Here is a 15,942-nt window from a genome sequence, read left to right as displayed (position 1 = left end):
AGAAAAAACCACTGTGAAACCTTCAATGGTGGGTTTAGCGTTTACATCAGAAAGTTATATTTATTAATCTATATAGACCAAATCGAATGCTCCCTAATTGCTCAAATCATGTCTTTGGATCATAAAGATCTAACCCTAAATCTAAACCTGTTAATAGATTTTCTTTCATCCATCTCTTCGAGGGAAGGGGGGCAGCCCCGAAGCGATCCCAATCCTTCCCCAAGCAGTGTTTCTTCCAGACTTTTTTCTCCGGGGGGAGGGGTACTTGAAATTTTCGGGGGGGGGGCGGACACTGTTAAAAGTTATATATTTTCTATATAAATTCCATTTCGTTCGGAAAGGGGGGGTAGAAGAAACTCTGCCCCCCAAGAAAAAGAATTTATAAAGAGAAAAATGTGAAAAATGTCCAAAAGAATCCTTGGGTATTACCATGCAGCCTAACAGTCCACACCTAGGTCTAGAAAAAGTTTATTGTTGCACTGCTAATAAAAATACTCCCATGTTTTGTGTATGATGGCCAAAAGAAACATAAGTTACATTTTACAGATCTAGATCTAGAAATCTAGACCTAGTCTAGAATCTACGTATAAATAGATAACACAACACTAAATGTTGGACGACCTGTAAACCAATAGAAAGCGGCGTACGTGATAAATATTTTATCGCATGATTGTGGCCTTCGGCGTTTAGACGCTTGAGTCGCTTTACCATAGTGTCTGTACTCCCAGTCTGTAGTGAGTGCAACGAAGTTTTAGAATGGGAGAATCTAAAAGCGATTTACTGGTAAGCAATTTTGATTGTTGTTTTTTTTTTTTCGCTAGATTTAAATCTGCAATTATTTAAGTCGGGTAACTAGTTTTTTTTTTTAAGAAAACCTTTTTTCTTAGGTTCTAGCTAGATTCTAGACTTAAATCTAGACAGATCGCCGATCGGTATTCGCCGACAGAACGACTCTCACTCATTCATTCATCATTTTCGAGGTTGATATTTTGAATAGACCCTTTCGCCCTTTGTTTTTGTATCCCTAGCTGCTAGGGGATGAAGGATAAAAAATAAAAAAAATTGCTAGGGCCTAGCATCATAGACATAGATCTAGGTCATAGTAATATAAATATAAATCTAGGGTAAAATCTTAGTTTAGCGTCGTAAATTCCAACGTAGCTAGATCTAGTAATGTGCGATGAAGGTAACTAGTGAATATTTCTTTCATTTGGCCATATTTATGTCATATTTTACACAATATAACAGATAATTGAATAACAAATCACAATCCAAGACCAAACCAGTCATAAATAATTAAATATCCTGGAATAAACTTTAAACTACCCCATTCGAGACAACAATGAGTAAATACAAGCAGCGGCCATGTTTTAAAAACAATAAATTGTCTATTCGCATGTCTTTTGTGTTGATTTTGTGGTTTAATATGATTGTTTTGTATTGTTTTAATATATGCCGGGGGGGGGGGTCGTCCATAAATGACGTCACACTCGTAGGGGGAGGGGGGTCCGTAATTTTGTGACGTTGTGTGATGAGGGGGAGGGGTTCAGATGGTGCGACGTCACACTTTTGCATTTTAAAAAAGCAATGTTACAAAACGAATTATAGACGTTATTTTGCGTTTTAAAAAACTTTTAATACATTGTGATAACAATTGATTAAAATACTCTATTTTGACAGAGTTCAGACAAGATTTTGGAAAAATAAAGCTGTTTAAAAACAATTCAACTGCAATTTTGAGGGGGGTTGTAGGCTGAGGTGTGACGTCATTTTAGGGGAGGGGGTCTGGCTTTTTGTGACGGATGGGAGGGGGGGGGGAGGTAAAAATCGTCATAAAAAGCGTGACGTCATTTATGGATGACCCCCTGTATAGTAATTTTTCTTTTTTTTTAATATAGTTGACATGAATTACTAATAGACCTTATCAGACTTAATTGTTGGGAGGTCGAACTTTTGAACACTTTATTTGCAGTAAGCAAATCAATATTAGATCGCTCATAAATGACGTCGCTCTTAAGATAGTAATGACAGCGTGCATTATTACAGAGCAAACATATGAACATATTGTTTCAGATAGAAATTGTGATTTGTGGTGGGGAGAGGTTGAGTAGAACTCAGCGATGTGATTTTGGAGACGGGTCAGGTTTTTTTTTTCGTGAAAACGGGATGGTTGTGGGAGAAAGACCAGCTGTAGAAGTATGACGCGTCATTCATTGGTGATCCATTTTCTCAGTGGGGACGAAAGAACTATTAAGAAGGGTCAAGAAATGTAAAAAGCTTGCCGAGTCGAATTTCTTGAACCCCACCTTTTTCATTCCCCCACTTAGCAGATCGTCACCGAGTTAACGCTCGCACGTGACGTCATGTAGCGGTACTGCCGACCGTTAGGCTAATTTTATAGAAAAAAAACAACAAGCACTGCCTTTTTGACGCTTTTGCGACGTTTAATATGATTACATAAGTTGGTGTTCATTAAACAGCCCCTAACACATCTATCACTCGTCCATTTAAACGTACGTAGTTATTTCTGCAAGCTTGCTGTCTTGAGTCTTTCGGCCCTTTAAAAATGTATTAAGCTCACACCGTATAGAATTAGACTACCCATATTAAGCTCCAAAAGAAGGTGAAAACAGGATGGCCGCCCGATTTTGTAGCTGCTCTGCGCTTTATAAAAACCACAATAAACGATAAGATGACACTTATATTAAAGTAAATTATAGTTCTGAATCTTGATACATTAAAAGTGATATTCGGAAATTAAGAGCCAGACAGTCAACATGATATTTCAATTTAAGTGCAAGAAAATAAATGTCCTCAAACAATGGAACATTACTAAATTTTCGCGCAGTTTAGCGAAATTGAATTTAAGTATTTACGTCATCTTACAAAGCGCGATAGCCTACTGGTGCTCTAACACGGCCCATGCTAATGGCCGTATTCCTAACGCCCCGCATTAGACGCGGCTTATTCGTCGGCAGGCATTTGGTGGCAAGCCTTTTTGACGGGGATAATGTGTTGCGGCCGTTTTGCCGAATGTCTTAAACTAGCAGGCTTGCAACATTTGTGGTAATTCGTTTTAAGCAAGGTATACGTATACTAATGCTTATTTATCGTTATTTTGATTGAACAAAGCATTCTAGAGGTTCTCCATCAACCACCTAGGTATTTTTCCCCGTTCACCTACTTTCATGAGACTGACACATCATAAATTGCAAAGCCGCCTGAGTTGACGTCACAAATCTTCACTCACTCCCGTAGCAAATCATATGTGACATCATTTATGGACAACCCCATATCACTCACTTGTGTACTTGATTTTGACAATTTGACAACAAAGGATAACCAACATGTGTCTGGCAGGTGGAGACTTGCGATCGACCATAATGACAACACGCACTTAAGGGGTGGACTGGCTCATTGTTTTAGATGATGTTTTACGAGGGAAGCTGGTGGATAATACATTTTGTCTCTCTGTATATATAAATGATGACAAACATTTAATGTTGTCAAAATTATGGTTAGAGATCTTAGATAAGGCAGAGTGAAGCGTAATTTTTTACATTATGACTTGTGACATTGACAACAAAAATATGACGGAGTTTGGGGTTTAATTAAGGTAAAGTGAAGCAAAAAATGTCATAAGTTACGATAGAATTACTAATTGATGAAAAGAAAAACCTGAAATGAAAATAGTGAACATTCAAACAATAAGAAAAAACTCAAACTATATAGTAATAGTAAGATCAAATTAACATTAGTAAAAAAAAAACGTGATTTAATAAATGAATACAAGTTGCATCTCACAATGCTTCTAGAATTAATAAAGTTGTTTGTTAGAAAATTAAGTTTTTAAAGAGCAGACTTAAAAAAAAAATGCTTTGTAATACGGACTATACAACAAGACAATCATATTTAAATACATTTTCATACGAATAGAAATAAAAGGGGAGCTACTCTAAATAACAATTTCTTAAGATGGCTGCTGTTTTTAATAGCAAATTTACTATCTCGAACAGGGTTGATAAAAATTAATTTCAGGATATTTAAATTGATTTAACCATAAATGGTGATCTATTATTCAATTATTTATAATATTTTATCAAAATATACGAAAATATACTCATATTTAATGACATATTCATTAATTCACTCTCTCCTACATTACTAGTTTTGGCCGAATTTACGACGCTAAACTAAGATTTTACCAAATCTAGTATGATAGTACTACAGTAGCATTAGCAGCCCTAGAAGAACAAGCCCCCAAAGGCGTAGCGACCCTTCCCGGTGCCCCCATCGGGAGCAAATTTTCAATTTGCACCCCCCCTCAACTTTTTTATTTGCACCCCCCTCAAACTGCAAAAATGCAGCCAAAAAGACATTTGAATTTGTTTTTAAAACTCATTTTGTCGCCCCCTAAGGTCGGCGCCTGGGGACATGCTCCCCCCCCCTCCTGCTACGCCTCTGCAAGCCCCCAGCCTGGCCTCAACCAACTGGCAGGCTTGTTGCATTGAGTTAAATATAAACTTAAAACAATAATATAAAAAGCACAAAGGCTGGGTGGTAAGATGAGAAGAGCCAGCTGTTGGCCATGTAACAGACCCCTCTCTTCACACTGCTGATGGACCCAAGGGACAGGATGTTACTTGTACAGCTTGTAATCAGCAGTGCAGAAGGGAATCCATAGTTGAATATAGATATACTTGAGTATACACTGTAAATTGACAATAATATTAATTACAGTAATAAATCATAATTTATTAGTAATAATAATGAGAATCATTCTAATTAAGAGTGTAGAAAACATAGTTTTCCCCCCAAAATAACTCATTCTATTCTTAGTGGTCTGCCATAAATGTTTTTTTTTTCACACTCATTCTTCACATGCCATGAAATGACTCTCACCTGTCCCCCAAAAATAAAATTTCCAAAGGATGTCACACTTTAGCTTCCTTTCTTTACACCCCCCCCCCCCCCCCCATGCAGTTTTTCTTTGTTTTATTGAGACAGCAGTTGTTTTTTTTTTACAGAGCTGAGTAAATTTTTTTATTACAGTTCGTATAAAATAAATATTTAAAAAACTGGATTCATGCAAAAGTTCATTTTTAAAATGCAAACGTGACACCGCTCTGTGTTAACACCTCATCTGTATGTTAACACCTCAGCCGTTTTAGCATACATCGTTGCTAAAAATCAAACACTCCAGATTGTTGATTAAGGGTGTACAGTCACTTGTACTAAATTTATAATGAATGAATCTTCAGTCAGGTTTTTCACCATATCAATTACAACAATTGGTATTCAAAGCTAATAGCAATGCATAAGACAAACTTTTTAAGCATGACTCTTTCTGTGTTTTGATATCTAAAGATAATGTTACAAAGTTCTGTGTGTCGTCTCCCTGCCTCCCACTTGATAAATAATATTTAATAAACCTAACATGTTTTTGATAAAAATAAAGTGTGTACTACTTCAAATGTCCTCAACCCCTTCCATATGTGCATAAAACCAAAGTCATAACCTGTATCAGAGTATATGTGAGCATCAACTATATCCTTTTATGTATGAGGAATCATTTATACCCTTTGTACATCATTAATACCTTGATTAAGTATATGTGAGATATCGTTTATACCCTGTGTGAGAATTCATTTATGTCCTATGTAAGTATGTGTGAGACATCATTTATACTCTATGTGAGTATGTGATAAAGCTGTGTTCTTGATTTTCACATAATGTAGCAAAAAGTCAGGCACCCATCCTCCTTAAATACCACAAATCACCATACACCCCCCCCCCTCCTTTCCCTGAAGTTGTAATTATATGTTTTTTAAACAGTAATTTTTTAACTAAAATATTAACTGAGCTTGGTGAACATTGAATACTCAGTACACGGATCAGTAGGGTCACTAGGTCGGATGGCACAGGGTGGCGTCCCCTTCTGCTGGTGATATCTAATAGATATAGGATCTACTGAAGAAATTATAGGCAGTTAACATTTGGTGTCATCCCAGCCCACAAAGATATCAACAGTATCATCCTGTCCCTAATACTGGGTTTCTCATTCAAATTAACTTTATTTTAAATTTTGGTGTGTCGCCTGCCGCGCAAACCCCCTCCCCCCACATTGTGACGGACGGTTGTGGAAGGGACACTTAACATGACGTCACAATGCTATTCACACTACCCCCCATCCGCATTTATTTCATGAATCCGGCCCACCACCCACCATATAAGCGTGTCGTCATTTATGAACGATCAGTTTAGGGGTCAAATGACGTCACGCTTTTTTTTTTACGATTTTTACCTCCCCCTCTTTTCCATCACTCATCGTAACAAAAAGCCAGACCCCCTCCCCCTAAAATGACGTAACACCTCAGCCTACACCCCCCCCCCCCCCCCTCAAAAATTGCAGTTGAATTTTTCTTAAAACATCGATATTTTTCCAAAAACTCTTTCAACATAGAGTATTTTAATAAATTCCTATTACAATTTATTAAAACCGTTTTCTATAACGCGAAACAATTGCTAAATCTCGTTTTCTAACATTGATTTTTTATAACTCAAAAGTGTGACGTCAACCATCGGAACCACTCCCTCACATCACACACCGTCACAAAATTACGGACCCCCACCTACGAATGTGATGTCATTTATGAACGACCCCCTTATGCTTAATTCTACATCCAGTGTTTCTTCCAGACTTTTTTCTCCGGGGGGGGGAGCACTAGTAAAAGTGTATGTTTACTATATAAAATCCATCTCGTTCAGGGGGGGGGGCGGTAGACCCGAAGAGATGTCTGGAAGAAACTGTCTACATTTTAGATTTTATGAAATAAATAAAAATATCACGGGCAGAGTTTCATCCAGGCATCTCGGGAGGGGGGGGAGGGGGGGGGGGGAAGGGCACCCCCCGAAGAAAGTCTACCCCCCCCCCCCCCCCCGATCACGGGTAAACACATCACGGTCGTATCGAGTACTTTTCTCTCTATCGGTATGGCTGTTTTTGTAGACTGGGTGGTCAAGTATATAGTAGATTATCTACTTAGGTTTGACGAGGCGATACTTTTGTAAACATCAAAGCGCTAATCAAAATAACTGGCCGGCATTTTTGGTGGCTGCAGATATTTTATAGAAATGTAGGCTCGTAATAACAGTAATAATGGATCCAGCAATGCATGTTGAAATAAATTTTTTTTTCAAACCAGTACATTACATTTTGACATCCAATCCAACTTTACAGTACGTTCCCTCGACTGTGTTCAACACACTTCGCCTGCACTACACACTCGGTCTCGCGTTGGAAATATTTCTCTCGCCAGCAGCCGGCTGCTGTTTTTCACCTGGTCTAGTCAAGGACGTTGCTTATAATTTTATAAACATGCTTTCCGGCTATAGCACAGTAGTAAGAGTAGTACGGCAATTTTAATATTTTTTTGCTAAATCTTTTCAGAACATTGTGAATTGTGTTGTATGTTGAATGTTGAGCTTTGTTTTGATTGCGATGTGGTAGATAGATCTAGTGATACTCAGGTGTTGACTGGCTCGTTCGCAACTCGTCTTTTACTGGGTGTGTCATAAACATGCATTTCTACTTGGAAGATTCGTAGTTGTAATCACAACAAAGACGCTAGACTTAACACTAACGTAAATCAATTGTGCCGCTTTATAAGTTTATAACAACAGAAATTGCAATAGGTTTAGTTAGTAGGTCTACTAGACTAGTATCATGTGAATTCACACTAAAACTAAACTAGATCTAGTCAAAATTTAAGTATTACTGTAATAGTAATAGTAATACTAATACTGCTTCAGTGCTTATAGATTCTACCTATTCCTTTGTAAACTTAGGTCTAGTTCTAGTAGATAAGTGACACTAATATTAATAGTATTCATGTGAATAATTGAATAGAATGAACATAGATCGAGAGAATGATAATGGAATCTTCTTTAAAAAAGGGGTGTTAGGTTACTGGTAGTTAACTAAATGCACACATGGCTGGCTAATGTCAATGCTAACCCTGTCCCTAACCCCAACCCTAGTCCTACCATCAGTGGCGTAGCCAGGATCGTCTCAAGGGGGGTTCCAATTTTTACCCGGGGACAAACTTTCGATTTGCACCCCCCTCATACTTTTTATATATATACCGAGGGGTCTATGGGGGGGGTAGGGGGGTCATAACCCCCCCTGCCTACGTCACTGCCTACCCATACGCCTAACCCTAATTTCTAACCATAAAATTAGTCGAGATTAGAATACTACTAACAACCCAACACCCCTTTTTAAAGAAGATTCCATCATCGGACACTAGTATCTATAATCATCCATAGATCTATATAATTAGCCTATATATTTCCACTCACCCTACAAATCCCTTATTTTTATTACATACATGTTAAGGAAAAACCACCTTATCACACACCCCATTCTCCCTTTCCTCACACACACACACCCCCACAAGTTCAAAATTTCTATTTGCATCTTGATTTGTAAAGGAGTATGTTGTATTAAAAGAAATGTGTATTGTGATTAATAAATAATAGGTTAGCCATTTGCTAGCGACGTAATCACCCCTCATCCCATTTTTCTCTAAGTCCATTATAAAAGTTTAATTAAGACTGCCTTTTGGAACCCATAATAAGAAATGTCCCATTATACTGTTTTTTTTTTCAATTATCCACTAAAAAAGTGAAATAGGAATAGTTCAGTTGACACTTGTTTCTGTATTAGTTTTAACCATTTTAATGTGCATTGTAGTATTTGAGCTGTTTATAGCTTTTTCTCTCCAGTCTACACATTTTACCACCCTAAAAGATTTAGGCTTATGTATATAATGTAATGTTAAACTACTTATGTGCATGGAAACTCATGTTTGCCTACACATTTTACCAACCTAGGAGATTTTGGTTAATTTAATCTAAAACAGCTTGCATGTGTGCAATAGCTGTAACACATATTTCCCTAAAAATGCGAACACATTTACCAACCTAGAAGATTTAGGTTAATTTAATCTAAAACAGCTTGCATGTGTGCAGTAGTTGCAACTCATGACATGCCCCTAAACAGAATTGATGAATGAACATGCCAGCTGCCTCAAGTACAAAATACTTGTTGCATGAGTCATTGGCTATCAGCTGGGCTCAGTTTACTTGCATGATTTGTTTGATTGTGTTGTAGAAGTAAATAAAGGATAAAAGTTGTTGACACAGCATGGGCTATATTACAGCTGCTTACACATACTTTAAAAACTGATTTTTTTTATTTCACCATTGTGAAGAAAATATAATTTAATAATCATAAAAAATAATTTTAAAAAATGATGTCTTGTAGTTAAGTACTTAACAAAACAAGTACACAAATTTAGTAAGTTAATTAATAGGTCCATACCATATTGGACTTCTTTCTCTTATCTCATTTATGTGTTTGCTATAAATTAAATCTAAAATGTTTAAGAGCACCACAGAGTTGGTTTTATATCGCTGATTAAACTAACAATACTTACTCAACTGTACCTTACATCATCCTTTTGTTTTAGGTTGTTTTTTAGCAGTGTCCTCTAATGCTAGACTACTAGTTGCCAACCTTTTTGTCCCTTTATTACATATAACAAATCCACTTAAAAATTTCCTTTTTTTTCTTATGCTTATGTAAATGACAACTGATTTCTTCTTAGGCTTAAGTTTAGGACTTAGTTAAGTTTTATTTGGTATGGGTATTGCCAATATTAAGTCTAGTGTGGTATTTGTCATATCTCATAAGCTATGCCATACCATACCACCTTCTATCTGTGTATGATATTTTGGAGTTGTTTAGCAAGATCTATATTTTTGCTTAATATTCAATTTATAGACACCTGAATTACCATAACATCTGTTGTTCTCACTGTGTTTCAGACTGTTCCAGTTTTGGTTGGAGTTGGTGTTGTAGCTGTGACAGCAATATTAGCCAAAATATTTTTACCTGGACTTTTTGGTTCCAAAAAAAAGGGCCCACCTATTACTTTAAAGGATCCCACACTAAAATATCCTTTGAAATTAGTTGACAAAGAGGTAAGTAAACCTGATCTGAAAAATAAATCAGGCTAATACACAATAGTAAGTGTTAAAATTAAAAATTGTCTAGAAAAAATGAATTATTTAAAACATTAAATATTTTAAAAATATTTTCTGTCTGATAATTGTTGTATTGTAATTAAGAAATCCCTTTTCCCAACAGAACATTAGCCATGACACACGTAAATTCAGATTTGCTCTTCCTACACCAGACCACATACTTGGTCTCCCAGTTGGTAAGATTTATTTTAATTAATTAATGAAAAGTTAATTTGGCCTATACTTTATTTAATGTATGATATATTTAGTATATGATATGCTTAGCATATCGTTTATTCAATGTTATAATAGTTTGTGTATAATTAATTAAGCATGAATTTTCTAAAATATATTTTTCTGTACCAGGCCAACACATTTACCTGACTGCTCGTATTGATGGGCAGCTTGTTATCCGTCCTTACACACCTGTATCCAGTGATGATGATAAAGGGTTCATGGATCTTGTTGTAAAGGTGATCACTCGTCTTTTTTTTTAGTTGCTGTCTTTACAAAAATATTGCATGGAAATTATTCTTTTTAATTAAAATCAAACAAAAAGGTAAAGTACTTTCAGACTGAATATCCTTGGGGCAGATGAATTAGATTTCAACTGTTTCTCTGACCGTTGCCTTTGAGGGGATAGTGTGGTCAGCTTCGTGCCCAGCTGATTTTACTTTCTTCGACTCGCATTAAGTACCCATGTGAACTGAAGTATGTAAATCCAAATTGAAACTGAACCAAACTCCAAAATTTCAGTTGCTTTGTGTTGACCACTCCTTCCCACTAAGACAAACATTTAGGATGCAAGTCAGATTGATTTTATCACTCCGAACATCAATCTGCACTTTCAATTATTTACTGGCAAATAAAATTAAAGCAAAATCATTTTGTCGAGTCTTAGGGGTTTAAAAAAAAGTGCTGATCACATGTATATTTATTTTGAATAGTTCCTGCAATTATTATTTTTCTACAGGTGTACTTCAAGAATGTACATCCTAAATTCCCAGAAGGTGGGAAAATGTCTCAGTATCTTGAGAACATGGACATTGGTGACTACATAGATGTTAGGGGACCCAATGGTCTCCTGCAGTATGTAGGTAGAGGTGAGGTACTAGTTTACACATAACCAGTACATTACATTTTACAGAATCATTTTTTTATGCTCAACTACCACATATAAATTTGCTAGGATGTCATAATTCTGATTGTGACAATTATATAAAATAAACCAATTGTTTGTAAACAGAAGTTAAAATAGGTAGCGGTGAGATACTAGTTTACACATAACCAGTACATAATGTTTTACATAATCATTTTTTTTAAAGATATAGCCTACATATTTTTTTATGTTCTACTACCTCATAGGATGTCATGAATCTTATTGTGACAGTTATGGTTAACAGTATCTGTAAATTATTTGTAAACAGAAGTAAAATAGTTACCCTTGGTCTAAGTTAATGTATTAGCTAGCTGTCAGATTATACCTTGTTTCTGTATTTGGGTATGTTAGGCTTTGTAAACTAATAGTTCACAAAATTTCACCAGCATAAGGGGAATGAGTAATAATTTTGTAGGATATAAATAAGATAGGGTAAATAACTTGCTATTTTTAGACTGATTTTTTATACATATGTCTTGCCAATGTTAGGAAAGGGAACCAGTGATTAAAAAAATATGAACTACTGGCCTTATCTTCATCGTTTACTATTTCATTGTTAGACAATCCCCACCTTACCCACTGGCTCGCAGCTAACTTCATAGGAAACTATCATTAAGCAATGTATTATATTTACCTCATATGTAGTTACTCTATTTATTAACACTAGGATTCAGAAAATCAATACACAATCTAGTATATAACCTTGTTCAGTAGCTCTTTAGCAGTGGAAGTTAAAAATGAAATATTATGTTGTGAACATGTTAACAGTTTGTTATGAATTGTCAACAGGTAACTTCAAGATTAGACCAGACAAGAAAGCTGAACCACAAACAAAAACAGCCAAGAAAGTTGGAATGATTGCTGGAGGAACTGGTAATTTTATTCTGCCTTTATTCTGCATTATTTGATTTAATTTTGTTAATACTCATGTTGGCTTCAATTTTTTTAGCAAGCCCACTTCCATTATAGGGCCTACTCCTGTAAGCTTTGATTGATAAGTGAAGTTTAAATTGTTACTTTATGTTTATTTAGATGTTGGCATTTGTTATTTTTTAGCATGCCCACTTCCATTATAGGGCCTACTCCCCTACTCCAGTAAGCTTTGATTGAAATGTGAGATTTAAATTTTGTTCAGGTATCACTCCAATGCTGCAGCTTGTTAGACAGGTGTTTAAGGATCCTGAAGACAAAACTGACCTGTGGCTCATCTTTGCTAATCAGGTAAGTCTCATCATTCAAAGATGTTGAACTGAATGCTAAATAGCCTACATATAATTAATATAATTTTTTGTTTAATCATTAAATGAAACCTTGCAAAATGGTAATGCAATGAAATCCACTTTATAAAATGTATGGTTATTTGAGGGGGGAAAACTTAAAAAGATTTGTTTCTAAAAATGTTAATGTTGTGCAAAATATAATTCCTAATTAGGAAAGAAAATGAAATAGTAAATAGGTTTAATTTTTAAAAATAACATTTTGTGTTTTAGCTCATTATTGTGGTAGAATAGTTTATTTACAGTTTATTGCGGATTATTGTAGTACCATTTTTTATTTACAGTTTTAGCTCATTATTGTCTTACAATTGTTTATTTGCAGTTTTAGCTTATTATTGTAGTACAATTGTTTGTTTACAGACAGAGAAAGATATTTTGTTACGTCCTGAGCTGGATGAGATCCAAAACGAGCATCCCAATCGTTTCCACCTGTGGTATACCTTGGACAGACCTGAAGCAGGTACTTGACATTTAATGTTTACTGATGTGTTCAGTCAGACACATGCTCTGGACAGTTTAGAAATGTGTGAATTCAAGCAGTGGTGTAGGCAGGGGGGTCATACACCCCCCCCCCCCCATAGACCCCTCGATATATATAAAATATGAGGGGGATGTAAATCAAAAGTCTGGGGGGGGGGTGCAAATTGAAAGTTTGTCCCCGGGTAAAAATTGGAACAACACCCCCCCCCCCCCCACACACACACACACACACACACACACACACACACCCCCACCCCCCCCCCCCCCCTTGAGACGACCCTGGCTTCGCCACTGAATTCAAGTTACCTTTGGGGATTTATAAAAATAGCTTTTGTTTATTATTATGGAAGTAGATAATGTGAAAGTGGAATTCTTTACAACTACAAAGAATTGGCAATATGTGTGTGAAATAATGTGTCATTTACTTTTAAAGCTAATGTATTAAACTTTTTGTATTTTTATAATTTGAAATGTTGACATATTTTTGCACTAAAAAAATGAATTACACTTTAGTTTTGTTTTATAATTGTCAATGGTCACATACTATTTTTGCAAAATAAAAAATGTGCATGGTCAAATTTATTAGTTACTTTGAATCCTGTATGCCAATAATTGCTTGAATAATAATTAGAATTTTATTAAAAAGTAAAAGGTGAATCTTCCTATCCATCCATACAGGCTGGAAGTACAGCTCTGGCTTTGTGAATGATGAGATGATCAGCCAACACCTGCCTCCCCCCGGACCAGACACTGTGGTCCTAATGTGTGGACCTCCCCCAATGATTAACTTTGCTTGCATTCCAAGCCTGGACAAGTTAGGATACAACCCAGAGTCCAGATTTAGCTACTAAATTATTCAAACCAACCATTTGGGGCCCTAGTCTGCTGAAAGTTGCACGTTATTGCTCTGTTTTAATTCAGAATTTTTGTTTTGTTTCTTGTGGAAACTACGTCTAATGATAAAGAAAAAAAATTCTGTGTAAAAAAACTATTTTAAAAATTTGTCTATGCATAATTAAGACAATACTCTTGATTGCAAAGAGGAGACGTGTCTTGTTGCAGTTGTAGTATTCAACATAATGCTTCCTTACCAGTAAAATGTTTGTCAAAGGATATCTTTCTATTTTATTTTAGCTTTAAATTAATGGAATATTATTTAAATTTTGCATGTTGTGCTGTATGTATAAAAAATTGTTTTTGTATCCATTGCAAATGGCAGTGTATTACCAGTAGGATTATTATTAATGTTGTATCAGTTTTAGGTTAAGAACTATCAAACATTTCAATGGATTAGGTTTTATGTTTATAAATGAAACTGGATTCAGCTCAGGTTTGATTTGTTTTGTTTTTTTTCTGATGTTTTTGTCTTTGTATAAATCATTATTGATTTATATATTATAAAAAAATAGTTATTAAATTCTTATGTTTTTATATTTTTGTATTGACATTATTTTAACATAAAAAACTAAACAATTCAGTTTTTTATGTGTTAGGAACTGGTTGTGGTTAAATAAAACTTGTCTTTTCTAAAAACATAACTTTTAATTACTCTTTCTTACAGATTTTAATGGTTTTCTGTTTAAATAATTATTAACTTATAACTTGCTTAGATTTCTCAAGATTTTTAAAAGTGAATTGTCATCTAAAAGCTTTTACTTATCACATTAAGTATAAAAAGTTTGCAAAGAGCTTATATTGGTGAAAGTGTATAGACAGTTTTTCTTAAGGCCACATGTAAAACAAAATGCTTCAAAATAAACAAAAATCCACTTGATTGCCTTTTGTTCTTTGACTCTATCAAGTAGGAGGACTTGCCTGATTGGATACAAGCATTTAAATTTGTCATTTGTATACATTTTTACTTTTGCCCTACTTAAACTAGTTTATAAAATTATATATTTTCTAATTGAAATTATTTTATTTGAGTAAAGAAATCCTGTGGAACACAATGGATAAGAGATCCATAAATGACATCACTTTAAATTTTCTATACTGAATTTTAATTTGTATTATGCATTTTTAAAAAACACATTTTAAAATTTTTTATTATCTACATTTCTACTACATTCTATAAGACAGATAAAGTGATACCTGGTCTTGAACAACCCACTTTAAGTCATTATGTACCTTTGAGCCATATGAAATCAACTCTCAATCTCATTGTCTTATCACCATCTGTTCCATTATGTTGGCAACAATAGTATCAGAAAAATTTCACTTTCTATCATAGGTCCAGTATTTGTGAAATATTGGTCTTATATAAGTAGGGGTTGAACCTTATTCGACAAATTTTCAAATACCTATATATATATATATATATATATATATATACATATATATATATCATAGGCATATAATGCAGACCCCATATATATGGCCCATTATATCTCGTGAGACAAATGATACACGCCCAGAATATGCCAGAGATTCCTCTTTGAGGCACGTACCTATGCTTGCAATGAAGAGATAGTGGGTTGCCCACACTTCATGATCCTTTTCTCGACCTACCTTGCCGCCGGCACAGTTTCTCACGGGCCTCTCTTTGTGGGGGGGGGGGGGGGTTATATAGAAAATATATACTTTTACCTGTGTCCGCCCAAACCTCGGAATTCTCCCACCCCCCCCCCCCCCCCCCCCCAATGGAGGAAAATTCGGAAAGAAACATTGCTTGCCGGTATAGTATTATGGAGGAGTGCTAGCAATATATTAGGCCTACAAAAATGATTTCTTATAAAACAGGTAGCCTATGGTAATGTCACCCGGTGTGGTACTACCCCTGCTCGGGCCTTGTGACGCTACTGGGGGAGATTACTTATTTCTATTAGGACAGGATTGGTTAACGCTTTATTTTTTTCAAATAACTGCGTGACAAGCTATTTTTAGTCATATGACCCATTTTTACCTGTGCGACAGTTGACGAGATTTCAAAAACCAAAC

General features: G+C 35.3%; 1 protein-coding gene across 3 annotated transcripts; it reads left to right on the top strand.

Annotated features, from left to right (window-relative positions):
• Positions 1-681: 681 nt before the first annotated feature.
• LOC131949166 (NADH-cytochrome b5 reductase 3) lies at positions 682-14,778 on the top strand. Of its 3 annotated transcripts, none has more exons than XM_059310957.1 (9): positions 682-783; positions 9,892-10,047; positions 10,214-10,286; positions 10,456-10,562; positions 11,063-11,192; positions 12,038-12,121; positions 12,384-12,469; positions 12,886-12,985; positions 13,684-14,778. In XM_059310957.1, the coding sequence occupies exons 1-9, from the start codon at positions 757-759 to the stop codon at positions 13,854-13,856; spliced, it is 936 nt and encodes a 311-aa protein (XP_059166940.1). In that variant the 5' UTR covers positions 682-756; the 3' UTR covers positions 13,857-14,778. The 3 variants fall into 3 exon arrangements, with proteins under 3 accessions (XP_059166940.1, XP_059166941.1, XP_059166938.1); XM_059310958.1 differs by lacking the exon at positions 682-783 and adding an exon at positions 7,274-7,402; XM_059310955.1 differs by lacking the exon at positions 682-783 and adding an exon at positions 7,275-7,411.
• Positions 14,779-15,942: the final 1,164 nt, after the last annotated feature.

This window comes from Physella acuta, unplaced genomic scaffold (genome assembly GCF_028476545.2).
Source record: "Physella acuta isolate Inbredline_101_S28 unplaced genomic scaffold, ASM2847654v3 ptg000676l, whole genome shotgun sequence".
Classification (NCBI taxonomy): domain Eukaryota; kingdom Metazoa; phylum Mollusca; class Gastropoda; family Physidae; genus Physella; species Physella acuta.
Note: the sequence above shows the minus strand (reverse complement) of the source record. Positions and strands in the feature narration are given on the sequence as shown.

Coding starts and splice junctions, on each gene's coding strand:
- LOC131949166 (XM_059310955.1), top strand. CDS start 7,379: ATGCTTTCCGGCTATAGCACAGTAGTAAGAGTA. Junction 10,563..11,062: donor TCATGGATCTTGTTGTAAAG/GTGATCACTCGT, acceptor ATTTTTCTACAG/GTGTACTTCAAGAATGTACA. Junction 12,470..12,885: donor GGCTCATCTTTGCTAATCAG/GTAAGTCTCATC, acceptor GTTTGTTTACAG/ACAGAGAAAGATATTTTGTT.